The 18,754-nt window shown below is 37.3% G+C and overlaps 3 protein-coding genes across 4 annotated transcripts; 1 reads left to right on the top strand and 2 right to left on the bottom strand.

The window, feature by feature from the left end:
• Nucleotides 1-3,122: 3,122 nt before the first annotated feature.
• Nucleotides 3,123-8,255, bottom strand: LOC106380744 (dolichyl-diphosphooligosaccharide--protein glycosyltransferase subunit STT3A). Its single transcript, XM_013820571.3, is given in 20 exon segments — nucleotides 3,123-3,335; nucleotides 3,567-3,656; nucleotides 3,744-3,831; nucleotides 3,909-3,973; nucleotides 4,046-4,143; nucleotides 4,221-4,407; nucleotides 4,518-4,661; nucleotides 4,732-4,962; nucleotides 5,062-5,190; nucleotides 5,260-5,340; nucleotides 5,442-5,562; nucleotides 5,710-5,805; nucleotides 5,941-6,044; nucleotides 6,408-6,494; nucleotides 7,023-7,073; nucleotides 7,156-7,261; nucleotides 7,351-7,422; nucleotides 7,508-7,563; nucleotides 7,655-7,717; nucleotides 7,968-8,255. Coding segments are annotated over 20 exon segments (2,025 nt in total). The 5' UTR covers nucleotides 8,070-8,255; the 3' UTR covers nucleotides 3,123-3,281.
• Nucleotides 8,256-8,465: 210 nt separating this feature from the next.
• Nucleotides 8,466-10,643, bottom strand: LOC106380746 (protein phosphatase 1 regulatory inhibitor subunit PPP1R7 homolog). Of its 2 annotated transcripts, none has more exons than XM_013820572.3 (6): nucleotides 10,322-10,643; nucleotides 10,005-10,235; nucleotides 9,773-9,919; nucleotides 9,550-9,692; nucleotides 9,348-9,462; nucleotides 8,466-8,993 (listed from the first exon to the last, which is right to left on the bottom strand). In XM_013820572.3, the coding sequence occupies exons 1-6, from the start codon at nucleotides 10,559-10,561 to the stop codon at nucleotides 8,913-8,915; spliced, it is 957 nt and encodes a 318-aa protein (XP_013676026.1). In that variant the 5' UTR covers nucleotides 10,562-10,643; the 3' UTR covers nucleotides 8,466-8,912. The 2 variants fall into 2 exon arrangements, with proteins under 2 accessions (XP_013676026.1, XP_048602433.1); XM_048746476.1 differs by having other exon boundaries at nucleotides 8,466-8,879.
• Nucleotides 10,644-11,225: 582 nt separating this feature from the next.
• Nucleotides 11,226-12,549, top strand: LOC106379210 (transcription repressor OFP8). The gene has a single exon (XM_013819217.3). The coding sequence runs from the start codon at nucleotides 11,779-11,781 to the stop codon at nucleotides 12,400-12,402; it is 624 nt and encodes a 207-aa protein (XP_013674671.1). The 5' UTR covers nucleotides 11,226-11,778; the 3' UTR covers nucleotides 12,403-12,549.
• Nucleotides 12,550-18,754: the final 6,205 nt, after the last annotated feature.

Genomic DNA, 18,754 nt, shown 5'->3' with positions numbered 1-18,754 from the left:
GAATTAATCTCTCTCAATTATATAATGTATACTCAATTTAAGTTACCTTTCAAAATAACGCATCAATGGATCCTCGCAATTGAGTAGAATATAGGTGTGTGCACTATGAGCGTCTTCTTCACTCGACCACCAAACCTGTTTTGATTTCCCACCAAGTCGTCCAATCTGGCTAAAGATTTCTGGAACACCAACAACTGCATATGTGGGCGCAACGCCACCATCATCATATCTTCTTGGAGCTCTTCTTCGTGTACGTACTTTTGACGCAAAGTAGTACGATGTGAAGTGAGAAACTTCTTCTGTCAAACTTCCAGCAATTATAGAACCTTCAACTTTGGCGAGGTTCTTTGCTTTTCCCTTCAAATATTTCATGGCTCGCTCGTACTGATACATCCATCCGTAATGTACCGGTCCACGAAGCAATGCCTCATATGGGAGGTGGATAGCTAGATGCTCCATCACGTCAAAAAAGCCTGGAGGAAATATCTTCTCCAAGTTGCACAATAAGATAGGAATGTTCTCCTGAAGCTGTTCTACGACTTCTTCTTTAAGAGTGCGTGTGCTCAAATCCCTGAAAAATGCTCCAATGCCTATTCCAAAAACAATTAAACACATTGTTAGTCAAATACTATTATTGTAAACTAAACCAATTTAATATTATTGTCCTATTGTAAACTACCTGCAAGTGCTTCATGTACGTTTGTTGGAAGTAGCTCCGCAAATGCAAATGGCAGAAGTCGTTGCATAAAGACATGACAATCATGACTCTTCATCCCGGAGAACTTTTGACCCTTTTCAACACATCTTGAAAGATTTGAAACATACCCATCAGGGAACTTCACTTCTGATGCCACCCAATTGAACAAAACCGACTTTTTTTCTGAAGACAATCTAAAAATTGGAACGGGAACTTGGCCATTGCTTTTTATATGTAACTCACTTCTTGAGCAAATATCCGGCAAGTCCAACCTCGATTTTATGTTGTCTTTTGTCTTCCCTGGGACATTCAATATTGTATTCATGATGTTCTCAAAGAAATTCTTCTCTATATGCATCACATCAAGGTTGTGGCGCAGAAGGAGATCCTTCCAATATGGTAACTCCCAAAATATACTCTTCTTGTGCCAGTTGTGATGAACACCGTAAGAATCAGGCATATTACGAGGGACATGCCAATTACCACCCCAGCGAACTGTTTCGTTAGCTCCGTAGTAGTCGATTTGCGCTTCAATTTGTTCTCCAGTTAGATATGGAGGAGGAGTGTCTCTCACAACCTTTTTGTGCCTAAAAAAATTCTTGTTTCTTCGGTACGGATGGCCAACTGGAAGAAATCGACGGTGACAATCGAACCAACTTGTCTTTCTACCATTCTTCAGTTGAAATGCATCTGTCGTTCCATTACAATATGGACAAGCTAATCTCCCATGTGTAGTCCATCCAGACAACATCCCATAGGCAGGAAAGTCACTTATGGTCCACAAAAGCATAGCTCGCATCGTAAAATTCTTCTTCGTTGAGCAGTCATACGTCCTCACCCCTGTTGACCACAAATCCTTCAACTCTTTTATCAGTGGTTGTAGGAAAACATCAAGTGACCTTTTTGGATGCTTCGGACCGGGTATTAATATGGTCAAGAATAAAAACTCCCGTTGCATGCACATCTCCGGTGGCAGGTTGTATGGCGTAAGAAAGACAGGCCACAATGAATATTGTCTCCCTGACATTCCAAATGGACTAAATCCATCTGTGCATAATCCGAGGTACACATTCCGGCTATTGCTAGCGAAATTCGGATGTACTTTGTTAAAATGTTTCCAGGCTCTTGCATCTGATGGATGAGTCATCTCACCATCCGTCTGAGTATGCTCGGCATGCCACCTCATCTTTCCAGCAGTCTGCTCCGATTGGTACAATCTTTTCAATCTATCTGTAATTGGTAGGTACCACATCCTTTGGTACGGTACCCTATTACGTCCCCTTCCTTGCGGCTTGAATCGTGGTTTCTTGCAGAATCGACATTCTTCCAACTTCTCATCATCTCCCCAGTAGATCATGCAGTTGTCGATGCAAACATCTATCATCTCCGAAGGCAACCCAAGACTATAAACCAGTTTCTGAATCTCATAATAAGAATCAGCAGACTCATTGTCTTCCGGCAAATACTCTTTAAATAAATCTGCCCATTCGTTCATGCAACTTTCAGGTAGATTGTGATCAGTTTTAATATTCATCATTCTAGCAGCCAATGACAATTTAGAGAGACCTTCTCTACAACCACTGTAAAGTGGTTGATTTGCCGCATCTAACATTTCATAAAACTTTTTTGAATCTATGTTAGGTTCTTCATCTTCATCATCATGAGCTACGAATGCATCAGTTACCATATCATGAACCCTATCATAATCTACCATCGGCTGATCCTCCTGATGGTAACTATGTGCATTATGCAATTGATGATCAACCGGTTCTTCTTGAAAGTTGTTATTACTACTACTAGCTTCATTCTGATCATAACTATAACCTTCTCCATGTTGAAACCAGATATAATAATTTGGCGTGAAACCTCTATTTACTAAATGCTTCCAAACATTTTCACGATTTGCCAACTTTGAATTGTTACATTTCCTACAAGGACAGAATATTTTACCGCTTTCTTGGGCGAGCGGTGTAGAATCTGCTTGATGCATAAAACGCTCCAACCCAGCAAGATATTCTTTCGTCACTCTCCCGTTAGCATCTCTATGCATATACATCCACCTCCGCAACTCGAAAATATTTCCCAAGCCCGACATTTTTTTCACTTTTTTTTTTCTTGTTGGTGTGCTTAAAATTATGTTCAAACCTCCATATATATAGAAAATTTTCGAATCTGGTAGTTGAATTTTGCTAGGAATTTACGACGAAAAATTAGGTTGGTGGCAAAAAAAACGTGTTAAGTTGGTGGATTTCTCGTTCTTTCCTCGTAAGTTATTTCCTCGTAAAAATCATGCTAAAATTACGACGAATTTGCGACGAAACACATTTTTCTCGGAAAAACCACGTTAACTTACGACGATTTTACGAGGAAAAGCTTTACTCAGTATTTTACAAGGCCATTACGACGAAACTTTATTTCCTCGCAATTTCATCGTTAAGTCATCGTAATTTCACGAGGAATAGTTTTCCTCGTTAAATTTCCTTGCTAAAACTGTGTTTTCTTGTAGTGTTGTAAATCTCCACAATAAAGAATGAAGTCAAATCCAAATAGAACTCACTATCCAACATTGACAATTCTAGGATTTCTACATCCACGGATTCTTCTTCGCTGTTTTTGAGCTTAATCCAGTGCTTGTTTTCTGGAAACAAAACAAAAGCTTAAAGTTAACATATGTCGAGTATCACTGACAGATCCCTATTTAGCTTCCAAACTCATAATCTCACAGTCGTGTACCAATTGATACCTAATGTAGCTATTAAAGTCGAAATTCAACTGATACGGGTTTACTAACTAAATGTTTTAATTTAAATAGGTCGAACATCAATTAAGTATGCAAGGAGGGTTCTGGACTATTTTTTCAGGTTCTTACCAGTTTCAGCTTCTTTCCTTTACCACGAATCCTGTTCTTTTGAGGTTTCAGCTTGTATATCCGAACCATCCAGTGATGACTCGTGAAAACCTGATGAAAAAAAAAACAGTCAAATTTACCAAAACCAAGAATCAATGCAATCAATCCTCCGTTTGTGGTAAAGAATTAAAAACTCACCTCTTCAAAATGTGTGAGCTTGAAATTTTTCTTCCCAATCTCTGTCCGCCTGACCCGATCATAACCTTTACCATCTGTCTCTACAAACCTAGAGCAAACACACACAAAGGACTAAGGCATTGTAAACATAGTTCTTAAGGTTACACTTACAGGAAAGGTTCGTACCTGTACATAAGGCAGTTCAAAATTGTTGGTGTGGCCTCAGAATCAATCCGGTATTGGCCATCTCTCTTTGAAAATAAATTAATAGGTAAGATTCAAAGTCTTTAAAACTATTGAGCCATCACAGCTTGTTGACGTACCAGATAATCAGCTTCCTTTATATGAGGAAAGACGCCGCCTCCGATGCGCACCATCCACAGAAACTTGTTAATATCATCACTTGAGTAACCAATAACACCTGATGTAATGATTTTTCAAATCAGAGAATAATAATACACAAAGATAAACAATGTCATGAGCCAGAAAAAAACATACCACCAAAGACGACAAGAACGTATTTCACATCCAATGAGTTGAAAATCTCCCACGCCGCCTTTTCTGGAGATGACATTGCAGTGCCAACAGTTGCAATGTGAGTATTGTTCCAGGTGTTGTTGTCGACGATAACAGTTCTGTTAGCCATAGCTGTCGTCTGATAACCATAGTCCCACCATGATGCCACCTTACATGATTTTGTTTTTCCCAATTTAAACTCAGGCAACTTCATATATCAAAGACACAGCTTATACGTTTAACAAAGCAGGCTTACTAGGATATAATAAGGGGATTTACTTTGTCATCCACGTCAGTGTTATGGCTTAACCACGCATAAGACTCTCTAAAATCATCAAAGACATGTAGGCCATCGTGAGATTGCGATGTCAGAACTATTGATGGAGCTGAGTATGCTTCTGCAGCTGCCCAAACACAATGAATCTACAAAAAAGAAAGGTAATCATTTGTAGTGATTGGATCAAAACTAACAGATCGAAGAAAGTTTACATACCACATAGAAAGCACCCAACATTATGAGGAGACGAAGCGCAACTATAGAGGTTTCAAGAGGCAAAACAAGAGCCCTTTTCTTCACAATCTTGGACTTAACAGTAGGTTTATCAGCAGGTTCTCTCTCTTTCTTTTTACCCTTCTTTGACGGCCGTTCTTTGGCAACTTTTTCACCCTTAGCAGAAGAAGCATCATCTTTTGTTTCATTGTTTGTAGAAGTCTTGTCCTCTGGCTAACAGTCGAAACACAAACTATTTATTAGTCAAGAACTTGAGTACCACAAATGATTCATCAGAGAGAATAAAGTAAAGAGAGAGAAGCATATACTAACATCATCTTTGGAATTGGACATTTCACCTAACTGGTATTTGATGGAAGCCGTGAAAACATCAAAAGCTTGAGAGCGCGCAATTCCAGACATGATGCAGGCTGCTGGAGCAAGCACGAGCATAAGACGAACCTAAGAAATAAGGTGGACAGGTGAATACAGGGAAAGATGAAACTGTAATTCATAGACATGCATACTCACCATAACTCCGGAGAAGTATACTGACATTACGATATAGAGTACCACGAAAGAGCTCGCATCAGATAGAAGCGAAAAGCACGCCTACCAACAGAAGAGTAAGAAAAGAGAAAGAAAAATTAAAATTAAATCTATGGAAAAGTAATGTTCTTCCGTACAAACAATAAACGTTTGTTTTAACTCACAACGATGCCAGCTGGGACCAAGAAAGCCAAAACATTGATATCCATGAAATAGGACGGCCAAGTTGGAGGTTGATGCTCGCTGACACTTGCAATAATTGGAATATACTTGCTTGCATAAGTTCTGTTATATGATAGATAACAAGGAAGTGTCAGATATGATACCAATTACAAAATTATAAAGCAGAATTCCAGAAAATGTGGTCAAAGGCATACTCGAAATTAGCAAAGGACCTTAATTGCTAGAGACTGAAAAATTAGAACCACTCACGGATCAAGTAGACTCAAACTCCTACCACTCCATCCTCCTGTTGGACTTGAAGCCACCAATGCCATAAGAACTGCCACAACTATGAGACACACAACCCTGTAAAATAATGTATCACTAGAGGTTATTCTATCTGTACTAGCTATATACAGTTAGATTAGATGCAGATAAAGTCCTCTTATCAAGGTGTGGTAATCGCAGACTTGACAGAAAAAACAGTATGAGAAAGCTTACAAGCCGATAGACACAACAAGTGTCGCAGCAACTTTGAACATTTTAGGAGAAAGAATGCCTTTGATATAGTACACCAGTGCCACAACGTGGATGATGATGAAAACCTGCATAAGTTACCAATATAATAATTTTAACAGATGTAGATGTAAATTAAGAGAATAAGTAGTCCAATATTTTATTGCTTGCACAAACATAATAAAGCTTAAATCCAACATATCCATCTGTACACACTTTACTTCGAATATTAGTGTGTATAGTGGTCTGCAAATATTAACATATCTCACCAGAGAAAAATTAAAATTTCAAAGAGGCTTCAAATTTATAGGTTAGGAAATTTGACAGCAAAAGTAAACTCACACCCAGAGGATTGATCCATGATCAATAATGACAACTAAAAACGAATAAACTAAGCATTAAAATAAGAGGCATGTGTAAAAAAAAAATACGGGCATGAAGTAAACACTCACCAAAAATGAGGCAAAATGTTCAGACGTCAAAACCGCATTGAAGCCAACGACAGGTACCAACGCAGCTAACAGCGTGCCCAACACAACCTGCAGACGCATGCACACAGTTGGTGCCAAACTTTCAATATAGTCTCATTTCAGCTATTATTCAGTATGTTACGTGATATATACAATCACTCCACTCCAACATGGAGACAATTAATTTTTACATAACACAAATTGAGGGTTATCAATATTTGTGGTAACCATGTGAAACATTATAGGAGCTTCCTCACTAGTCACCAGAGGACGGTTCAAAATAATTGACGACTTAAAAGCTGTTATGTCTATTATAATTCTCATCAATTATTTTTTTTGTAGCAAATTCCACTAAATGATGGAACCTGCAAAAATAACCATTTAGTAAAATAAACAAAACAAAAATTCTGAAGTATCACATCAACAGACTTTTGTAGCAAATTCCACTAAATGATGCACCAATGCCAAATACATGGCAATAGAAAACAAAGCAAGAAGATATTAGAAGAAATAAACATGATGTTCTAGTGTTCAGAGCTCTTCCAAAACATCATTTGATAAAAAAAAAATTCCACGAATACGAATTGAAAAACATACCATGGCCAAAAGAGCAGCAGCTGTTAGTCCTGCACCGGATCCCTTAACTTACTGTTAGAATGCAAACAGATACTGTTGGACCAACTGGTTCTTGAATTTACTAGAGAGATCATGTGTTAGGCAAAAGAAAAACCTTGGTCAAAAGGTAAGTTGCCCATGACGCAAAAGCTGAAAACACAGGTGCAGTGAAGACACAAACAGTCTCTACAGACAGAGGAATGTTTAATGAATTCAAGACCCTGTGGCAGACAGATGTAAATATCAAAACTTTCAAACTACCCATACGTGTGTATCAAAATATTGATGTTATCAGTGAAACTACACTCACCACCAGATGGTTCCAACAGTCAATGTTAACCCAGGGTAAACAGTTCCTCCAATCACACGGCCAGGAGGATACCTAAAATCAAAAGAGACAGCAAAATAAGTATAACAGCATTGAAGATAACAAAGAAAATAGACCAAATTTCTGGTCTTAAAATTACCAGGTTCGATCATCAAACCAGTTCCAGAACTCGTATATTCCATTCTTCGATAAGAACTGAAATAAACAACAAATGATAAATTAACATGAGGATTCGCCCACAAAGCCAAAAAAAAAAAACTGATATAAGAGAAAATAGAGAGGGAACCTGAGTGACTCTATAGTTGAAGTAAGGATCAAACTCATGAATCACACTTTCATATTTTCTGACCTGAAAAAGAAATCAACCAACTTTACAAAGAAAAACAATCACTGAAAAGCATTTAAGGTCGTTAAAACTAAAAGCATATTCATTTATTTAAAGTAGATAGATACTACAAGCAAAACTATCTGAGGAATCATTGAAAGAACACCACAAAGCTAAACTATAATAATATCTCTAGTGGGATAATATGAATAATCAGCAACATCATTTGCTGATTTACTAACGCACACAGAGAGTGAGGGAGAAAAGAAGCTACAACGATCAGTCGCGGATCCAAGAGAGCTGAGAGAACGGTCCCGAAAGCATTCCTCATCGCAGACGACGTTCCGGGAGGTGGGCTCCTCTCTAGAGCCGCCATTGTTTTAACGCGGCGAAGGTGAGCTCGGATTGAAGAGAGTGAGAAGGGACACAGACAGAAACCACTTCAAAGGTCAAAGAAGACTCGGGGGTTTTTCGAAACAAAACTATCCAAACAATCTCTCTCGCTCGCACGGATATTACATGTCAAGTGTTGATTCGCTACATTCATCTAATAAAGGTCCTTATTATTTTAGCAATCAAACCAAACCGCAGTTGACTTTCCAGACCGGTAAGAATCTCGTCAACCATGTTATATCGGTTCAAATCAAGCCGGTTTAGTACCATTTAAATGCTATCCAAATCTAGAAAAATGATCATTTTTTGTTTGTTCTGTTCATTAACTTCACACTGGTAATGGAAGAACATACAGAGTGCTTTTCTCTACAAATATAAATTAGAAGCCAAAAACTTATATAACCAGTAACCAAAAAGTAGTAACATAGCAACTTTTCAATACTAAACAATCACATGAAACAAAAAAAAAGAAAGATACGAATGCCAGGGGAAAGTCAAAGTAATCAAGTTACTGTTGGTCGAAACAAAGACAACCTCAGACTACTCGGGATTACCTGTTACAGACAGAGTCCAAATACTATTTGCTTACAGACCAAAAACAAGTATTGATTTTGCTTGCAAGCTAACACTAGATACGTTTTTTTGATTGATAAAATATCGCTCCAGTGAACGGTACGGTACGATTTGCTCGTTTGCACTTCTTTATGACAAACAGAAGATGACTGCGTTTCACCTGATCTCTTGGAGTCGATACACATGCTCTAAAGTCTAAACCATGAGGAAGCAGGGCTCTCTAAAAACGAGAACACAAGAAATATTCAACTTCTTAAGCAAATAAGTTAGAGTCTATTTGCTCCACGTTGGGGAAGATTTTTCTAAGCACAGCAACATAATCAGAAGACTTGGCCTGAGAAGAGATACAAACACACATAAATGAATATACTTGAACTAGATATAGTTAGATGGATCCAAAGTGAAATGACACCTTTTCACAACTTCCCCAGCCAGAGAAACTAATAATCTAAACAAGACATTGGGTCTCAACCAAATAAATGAACACACAGATGCAGAAGACCACAACCATGTTGTGATACTCAACTTATGTTCCTTGATGCACTAGAAGACTTTTATCTAGATTAGCAATGGGATCATATGTGTATCACTAAACAGACATGCCATATCTAAAAAGCAAAACAAAGCTAGGAAATCAAGTGACTTAAAGACAATTTACTGAAAGACGTCTATTTATGGTTAAACTTACACAAGGGTTATTTTCGAGGTAGATAGTGGTAAGCTTAGCTTTAGAGCCTTCAACAGCTTCTGTGATTGCATCAAGTGATTCTATCTGGTTGTCATTAAGCCATAAATCTTCCAGCCTACAGGTAAAGGTAAAGTCAGGATGTAAACAAAAAATCACCAAAAGACAAAAAAAAAACAGTCCTGAAGCAAGGAAAGTGACATACTTTGTGAGGCTCTGAATGTCATCAACTGATGTGAGCTTGTTGTTCGACACATCCAACACCCGTAGGTTAACCAATGCACTCAAGCCTTCCATTTTTGAGATACCATTATGGCTCAGATACAACTCTTCAAGAGCAACACATTCCTGGCCACATATTTTTTCAATGCATCAGAATTAACAAAATGATGGTAAGAGTAACTGCATATAGGTAAAACAACACACACCTCAAATCCTTTCATAGAGGTCAATCTATTGCTCTGCAAGCTAATCTTTTTAATACACTTGAGCCCACACAAGTTCACAACTTTGATACGGTTTCTTCCCAGCCACAGTTCCTCTAACTTTGTCAAGGTCTCCATATTCTCCATTACCTGAATAAATCTCAAAGCTTTCATATGAAGCATTGCAAAGCAATTATAAAACATCAAAGGAGGGCGACAATTACAAAGTACAAACCCGCAATCTATTAGACCCCAGCTCAAGAATCTGCAAGTCGTGCAAATGTTCAATCTCCATAATCTTATTAACTTCATTCTTAGACACATAGAGCTCCTTGAGTGTGCTAGAGGCCTTTGATAATCCCTCCAACGAAGTGATTTCATTGAACGATACATCAAAAACCAAAAGCCTGGAGAATATGCTGACGTCTGGTACTTTCGCTAGCTTGTTATCTCTCAGAATCAGCTCCTACATATACAATGACCATCAATCTTAGGGCCTCGAGATCATATTCGTGAGATTCGCAAGATCAGAGAGTGGAGAATAATCATCACCTCAAGATCGGACAAGGCGTCCCAGCGAGATAGAGGCTCGACGGCGGAGTCTTCGATTAGGTTTTGGCGAAGAGAAAGCTTCTTGAGCATCGAGAGGTGAGCGATCCTCGAGTCCAATTCCGATAAACGGTTCGCCGTAAGGTCCAGCTCAATTAGCGTCGGAGGTAACTCGATTGAATCGAGACTGTGGAGCTGGCAGCTAGTGAGATCGAGAACATCACCTGAATCATCGATCTCCATCGGTGGTTACAAGCTCAGGACGACGACGAGGAGCTTCGTGGGGGAACTGGTCTAAGCTTATTTCTCTAAAGCTCAAAACGTCACCGTTTAAGTCACAGTAGTAACTTTGTTGCCGGTAGGGTTGTCGTGTTGGGCTAAAGCCCATGTATAGGCGCTGGATAAGTGGGCCCATGATCTGACTCGGTTTTTTTGGTCTTCTTGCAAAATCAAAATCCGATTAGGCTTAGGTTAAAAGCTAAGTTTAAAACTAAGTAGCATTTGGATGTTGAGTTCAAACCAACGGAGACAAAAACATACATCTTGTAATCATTTTTCAGCATAGAAAGATACATCTTGAAAGATACATCTTGTAACCATTTTGCTGGCATAGAAAGACACATCTTGTAACCAACTTTTAAAAAAATTCAAGATTTTAAAATTTTATCCAACACAACCAATATTTACATAGGTAGAAGAGTCACATTAGATACATCGCAAGCACATCGGAACTAATTCATCACCATAAGTATATCATCTACGCTTTGCTTGAAACACTATGTTATACCAAATAGAATGCAAAACCATCAAATGTATTATCATACATTTTTCCCTTTAAAAAAGTTTATCACACACAAACAAAAATAGTAAAATGTATTAATAGTGAACTTTAACTGAACAAAATAATAATGAGTAATAAAAATACAAATAAGAAAATATACAAGAAAAAATAAAAACTAGAGAGATAATCATTCTGCTCTTTACATATTACGAAAACTTAGAAAATTCCATGATGGTAGGGAATTCGAAAAGCTAAAAAGAACTGACTTCTGCAAGATGACAAGCATTACAAACACACATTTTCTGTCAAAATTTTCAAATTAAAATATATTTTTATTAGTTAAAACAAGTAAAGAATATACACAAAATAAAAACAGAAAGAAAAGATCAAGAAGGAAAATTCCAAACATATATTTTTGGAGTCAGCTATTCGAATAGTTTGAAGTAAAAGACGACAGATGAAAGACAAAAGACATTGCATAATGGGTAAGTAAAATGTTGTATCATCAACAATATTACGAAATATGCATATACCAAAACAAGAGAGAAAAAATAACAGATTATCTCTCCCTACCTCACAAGTCACAAGTCTCGTATGACATACACTCCTTTAATACATGAGTCTTCTTCAATAGTCATTTTCCTTATCTCTCTCACTCTCTCCATCAATATTGTCAAACATGGACAAAAGAATGAGGCTCAGGGTTCCAAGCATAGTCAGGTCATCTCTAAACTCTTGCCGATCACGAGGTCTATACGACGTCGTTGACACTTCTGCTGTTGCAAGCCACACCACCTCTTCCGAGAGATTCTTTCTTACCAAAGCTCCACGCGTGGACAGTCACAAACCTCAGCCTTATGCCTTCCCTCCAAACCCTTTCTACGAAGGAAGCCGTTCCTTTCGAGATATAAGGAAGAAGATTAAGACAAAGAGGAAGCAGCAGAGATCATCTCAGTTTGGTTCTGATCCTCTTCTTACCTCTAGTTTTAAGTCAAGTGGGTCTTGGTGCTGGTCGTGTAGCGAGGAAGAAGAAGAGAGTGACGATAGAGATACACTTGTTTCTTCTAGAAGCTTCTCCTCGGACTACTCTAAGGGGGAGAGTTTTGCGGTGGTGAAGAAGTCACATGATCCGTATAAGGATTTCAGGAAGTCAATGGTGGAGATGATTGTTGAGAGACAGATCTTTGCAGCGGTCGAGCTACAACAGCTTCTTCAGTGTTTTCTATCGTTGAACTCTCTTCAACACCAAAGTGTTATAATCCAAGTGTTCTTAGAAATATATGCCACCTTGTTCTCTACCTAATATCTATCTCTCTCTATAAAAACTTTTACTAATCACTATGTTCAAACTTAATCTTGCTTTAGTGTTTCGGCTTTTCCCCTTAAGCTTTGTATTAGCCATGTATTTATGTTATCAAACAATGATCACTTAGTAGATCATCTCTACCCATTTTTATCTTTGCCTTTTTTTTTGATCAAAACAAACATGCATTACTTAAAGGAGGGTTTACACTCCGACAAGGGAGTTGGTTACAAGCATAGAGAGAGCTGATTTTGCCACATTATCAGCCTCTCCATTAAAGTTTCTAGAGATGAAAGTAAAGGATATAACATCAAAATAAGACAAGTAGTGATAGATATCAAACATGATACCGAAAAGTTCAGGTTGAGTACCACCAGTCTTCAAGAGCTTGATGATTGATAGGGAATCAGAGAGAACTGCCAGGGATCGGACGTTTGAGTAGACCGCAGTAACGACTGCAAGACGGACAGCGATGGCTTCGGCCATTAATGCTGATGATACATGGTTTCGAGACTCGCATAGGTTTGGTAGAATGGGGGTATTCTCACCCGAAAAAATGCCTCCCAGGCCGCATGATTTTGATTTTGCATCCCAAGCAGCGTCAACCCTTGCTATCAAAATCCCCGAGGGGAAAGATGGAGGAGGACGAGGGGAGCGTGTAGCAAGAAGAACGTGTGTGGGCTCTTGAGTAGGCCTGGGTTCGCGGGTCAACCCGCCCCGCACGACCCGCCAACCCACGGATCGTTTCTTTTTTTTAGTTAAAATTTCGACCCGCTCAACCCGCAAAGAAATAAACTAATACCCGCACCCGCCCCGCTTTATTTTGCGGGTAACCCGCAGGACACGCGGGTTATATTTTTAATTAAAAAAATAATTATTTAATTAGTTTTTCTATAAAATAATATATTTATAAGTAATTTTTTATATTATTTTTTAAAAAATTAATTATTTTTTTTAAAACTTAATTATTTTTCTAAAAAAACCGAATTTTTCAGAAAAAAAAGATTTTTTTTATTTTTTATTTTATTTTGCGGGTTGGCGGGTATCCGCAAATCAAAATCCACCAACCCGCACCCGTCCCGCAAAAAATAGTCTTAACCCGCACCCGCACCCGCGACTTGATTTTTTCAAAACGCTCGACCCGCACCCGCCCCGCGGCGGGTCAAATGGGGCGGGCCCCGCGGGCCCCGCGGGCTTTGATTTAAATTCTCAGGCCTACTCTTGAGGGAAGGAGTTTGGTGATCGTTGAGATAGAGCAGAGCTCCATTCCTTGGCATCTGTTATACTTTTCAAGGCGATCTCCTGAGCTGTGAATGCTCTGTTTTCAAAGATCAAACAGTTTCTAGCTTTCCAAAGGTTCCACAAAATCCATGGCCAAATGAGAGAGGTAAGGCCTGGTGGCAGTGGAATCATTCCTTGCGCCCCTGTTATCATATCAGACATTGATGTAAGGGATGGAGACGGAGCAAAGCGCGTTGGGATGAGGTTCCAGACTTCTGCAGCCACCGGACACTTCAGGAAGACATGGAGATCATCCTCCGGATCACCACATTTTTTGCAAACAAAAGGGACCATTCCTCTTTTTTTCCAGATTTGCACTCACAGGGATCGCCTTTCTCACAACTTTCCAGATAAAGTCCTTGATCTTTGGTGGTGTGTCGATGTTCCAGATATTCTTCAGCCAGTTAAAGCTTGTGTCCTCATCACTTTTCACTCTATTTGCTAGCATTCCCAGCCCGTAACCCGTCTTAGTCGAATAGGAACCAGAGCTTTCCGGCAGCCACATTAGTGTATCCAAAGATGGGACAGAGCTAGTTTTAATCTGTAAGATAGTGTCCTCATACTGAGGAAGATGGTGTCTGATCTTGTCGAGGTCCCAGTTGTTGGTTAATGGGCATAATAGTTCGCTAACCTTCAACGACAAAGAGTGGAATGGCTGAGGTCCCATTGGTTGAGTGGGGGAGCTAAATGATAACCACGGATCGCTCCAGACCTTGATCGATTCTCCATTTCAAAGGAAAAGCTACTTCAATATATTTTTATTTTTTTCTCTATAATGAATATTAATATCATTTTAGAAATGTTGTCAAAAAAAATATCTTAGAATAAAACATTGGAGATACTCTTGTATTTTTGCACATTATTAAACCAGAGTAGGTTAAGTTTCATTTACAAGGTGAAGAGATCCTTGACTTATATTTACATGCCTATACGTGAAATATTTTAAAGCTTTAAATAGGATGAATAGTTTTTATTAATAGAAGAGAAGTAAGCAAACATTTTCTTGAACGGACTAGTTTCTTTGTTGACACAAATGAATCGGGAGATTAATTATTCAACAACAAAAATCTATTCATATGATATCCCTAACGCACACTTGATGTAAGTGCAAGATGCAACAATAATTAAGTAAAGCGGAAAATAGATCGAGAGACAATCTATCAAAAAACACATTTTGCTTTATTAGAAATCGTATTAAACAATCTATTACAAGACTTGCTTAATCAACTTTTCACAGTCTGTTAACACTCTAACAACTGGTACTAAAAGATTCGTAAGCCTATACCCAGCTTATGTCTCTCCTCCATCACGTACTATCCTCCGTTACGTACTATCAGTTGTTCGTATAGTGACCATATTAAATACTGACTGACCATATTTATAAGTTAATATGGTCAGTAAGTATATCAGTTTTCCTCTGACCATATTTATATGTTAATGGTCACTAGTCAGACGATTTGAGAAAAACGGAGTTCCTCTAATGATGACACCCTTCGGAATGAATTTCTGAGATTTTTAAAGTTGAAAGACTTTAAAGTCATAAAGTCTGACCATATTATATGCTAATATCATCAGTCAGTCAATAAGAATCAGTAATATAGTCACTAAGAATATTGATCATTGAGATTTGAGAGACATATATTAATCAATGCGAAAAATATTCTTTAAATTCTAATGTGGGTGCAACAAATTGATCTTTAACAAATTAGATTGATCATTAAATTGTGGGTGGGTGCAATTGCACTCTTATATAAGGTAGATCCGCCCCTGATCTTACAAATTCATGTTTTCAGATTAGGTGTGGATCATTGGATCTGTTGGGATTAGTTCTTAAATTCTTATTGAATCTGGTTCCGTTTGGATTAGTTTTACTTTTAATTTTTCTGAGTAGAAAGATTTGAACCAATATATGTATCTATAAATTTTTAGTTTATTTTTTTGTTAGAGTTTCTTACAAACATTTCTCAACATTTTTATTTGGTAGCACAATCACATATATTACAAGATTTCTAACCAATAGTTTTGACGTAGTGTCAGTTTAATTTGCAAACCTAAAACAAAACAAAAAAAAATATCAATGATTTTATCTTTTATGATAAGATTTTTAGCGATGCACGTCCACACTAGACCATGAATTAAACAATTATGGGAAAATATATTTACATATATGTTAATGTAAATCTGTAAAGTGATATGTACCGTTTTGATTAGGTATTAGCTTTGACTTTTGCTTCAATATACATTGTACTATTGACCCTAAAAATTACCAAATAGAATCAACAACGAGATGGACTCATCAAAGGCTTCTTATGAGTACCACTACAGATAGTATTCGTAGAATACACTTTGAACTGAAAAAGGTATAGCAAAAATGAAGAAATGGCAAGTTTATGTGGTGGTCATATCCCTATTCGTCCATTTGGCGGCGTCACGAGTGGAAACTATTATTGAGGGGAGAACGGGGGAGATTACCAATAAGCTTTTTGATGGTATTCGTGGGAGGAGAACGGTGGAGATTATCAATAAGCTTGGTGGTGGCTTAACACTAACACTCCATTGTAAGTCTAAGGATGACGATCTCGGTGTCCAAACTCTCGCACCGGATAGTAGGTGGTCATTCAAGTTTACACCAGCTTTTTTCGGCACAACACGCTTTTCTTGTAATTTTAAGTGGGGTGGAGAATCCCATTCGTTTGATATCTATGATGATGACCGAGATGTTGGTGATAAGCAATGCTATTTGTGTTCGTGGAATATATACAATGGTAGTCAGGGTGGTTTTACATGCAGATTTCAGGAGAGTACCGGTAGATATGACATATGTTATGTTTGGAATGAGTAATTTACATATATATTTTTTTTTTATTACATTTCTGAAACCTGAATTTCTTTGAAAATTCATGATTTGATTAAACTCTGGACTGTAATCATACAGAATTATCCATATTCGATGATAAATTTACTTTATATTAGAAAAAAAAATCCGAACAAAGTGAACCAAAATAAGACTGAAATACATATATATTGCAAACCTTATAAAGACTAATCCAACTTTTTTTTCCGGCAAACGGCTATTCTATTACTCAAACTTGAGGTGGTCTGGGAAGCCAGACCGGAATAGAACAACCAATAAAACATAAGGATCTATGAAACGAACCTGCATTCCTAGCTAACGAATCTGCAATCTCATTCTGCGTCCTTGGAAAGTAACTGATCTTGAAGTCCAAAAAACATAACCGAAGAGTTTGAATGATTTCCAGCTCAGTTGAGAAGTTAGACCAATCTTGTGGCTGTTCTATCATTGCAATCAGGTTCTTGCAGTCCGTCCCAAACCTCTGACAGGTCGAGTGTTGTATCATACTCTCCATTGCCCACTTTAGCGCTTCCAGTTCCGAGTGCAGCGGTGTCTCTCTTCTCCGCAAGTTCCTTGACCCCATGAACTGTATCTTCCTCATTGTATCCTTCCAAACCCATCTCATTCCACTAAACTGAGCTGTGGAGGTCCATGAACCATCCACCATACAAATATGACTAATCCAACTTTAAATGGACAATTGGGTAAATATTGATATTCAACAAAGCATTAATATAATTTTGTTTCAAAACAATGTAGTGAACCAATTATATCTATCTTGTCTATCTAGTATAGTCTAGTATAGTATCAATAAAGTAAAACAATGCTCACTTCTCACCTGCCACGTCACTTCCTATTGGACGACTTTCTTGTAAGTAGTCTAGGAAAAGTCTAATTTTTGACAGTTCAAATGCAAAATTAACATGTTTATCTTAGACAACTTACCATAAAATCTTATGTGGTATTTTCGAGATTTTTTTGTAAACAAAGAAAACCGGACGATTTCCAAAGAAGTCGTCTCTAGAAAACAGACATAAAAGTAAATTGCAAAACTAACTTTTGAATTGACCAGAAAACTTACATGGAAGTTTTCTACTACCAGAAGACTTACATGGTCTTCTTGGCGAACAGATCTGAAAAAAAAAATTGATTTCATACCTTAAATTAGTGAGATAACTTCCTTAGCACACAAAAGTCTTCACCAAGCACACAGAAGCTCAAACGAAAACGACCCACCAAGAATCGTAAGCATTAATGGCTCTTTGAACCGTAAAAATTTAGAATTAAAATCTTGGTTTTTCTGGATGAAAATAGAGAGAAAATGAAAGAGATGTTGTTTTTAGTTCATAATAAATGAGATAGAAGGAGTATAAATCGATTTTAGATGCATTAAGAGCTTCAAATTGGTTGTTCATGGTGGTTGGTGTATTGAAGGCAATGGTAATATTGTAAATACTTGAAGAAGATGAGGATGATAGAGCAAAAAACTCATTCTAAAAAAAAAAGTAATGGCATTTTCGTGAATAACCCGAACTTTTGGAGTGAATATGGCAAATGAAAAATCCAAAAAAAAATCATGGGTTAGTTTTGAGTCATATTTAATTTGTTTAAATTGCATTCTAAATTCATTGTATATCTTTCTAAAATTTAGGAACATAATATCCAGTTTTTAAAAATTAATAAAAAGGTCAAAAGATCCATTTACGCAAAAGGCTAAAATATTTTGTAGATGTATTCAAATTTTGTTTATTTTAAAATAATCTTAAAACAATGTATGCAGAAAATGAAATAAATTGAAATATATTTATATGTTTGATAAATATTTTTTTATTCAAACACCAAAAATAGTTTTAAAACTACTGAAACATATCAATGTACAAAAACTCGGCGCAAACACCTAGTTTTTTTAAATAAAAGTACAAATTATACAAGCAATCGTCTAGGTGATGGCTTAACACTAATCCTCTATTTTAAGTATAAGAATAACCATCTCGGTGTCAAAACTCTCGCACCGGATAGTTCTTGGTCATTTGATTTTAGACCAAACATTTTTGGAATAACAGTACTCTTCTATTGTCGTTTTATATGGGTCGCGAAGCACATTCGTTTGATATTTATGATGATTACATAGATGGTGTTTGTAAGAGTAATCATGCATCGACTGTATGTGGAATATATAGACCAGAATAGGCCATGCAGATTTAACCAAAAGATCAA

Source organism: Brassica napus, chromosome C2 (assembly GCF_020379485.1).
Source record: "Brassica napus cultivar Da-Ae chromosome C2, Da-Ae, whole genome shotgun sequence".
Lineage (NCBI taxonomy): Eukaryota > Viridiplantae > Streptophyta > Magnoliopsida > Brassicales > Brassicaceae > Brassica > Brassica napus.
The sequence above is the reverse complement of the archived record's forward strand: the minus strand, read 5'-3'. Positions and strand labels throughout refer to the sequence as shown.

Coding starts and splice junctions, on each gene's coding strand:
- LOC106380746 (XM_048746476.1), bottom strand. CDS start 10,561: ATGGAGATCGATGATTCAGGTGATGTTCTCGATCTCACTAGCTGCCAG. Junction 10,236..10,321: donor ACGCCTTGTCCGATCTTGAG/GTGATGATTATT, acceptor TTGTATATGTAG/GAGCTGATTCTGAGAGATAA. Junction 9,693..9,772: donor CCTCTATGAAAGGATTTGAG/GTGTGTGTTGTT, acceptor ATATGTGGCCAG/GAATGTGTTGCTCTTGAAGA.
- LOC106379210 (XM_013819217.3), top strand. CDS start 11,779: ATGGACAAAAGAATGAGGCTCAGGGTTCCAAGCATAGTCAGGTCATCT.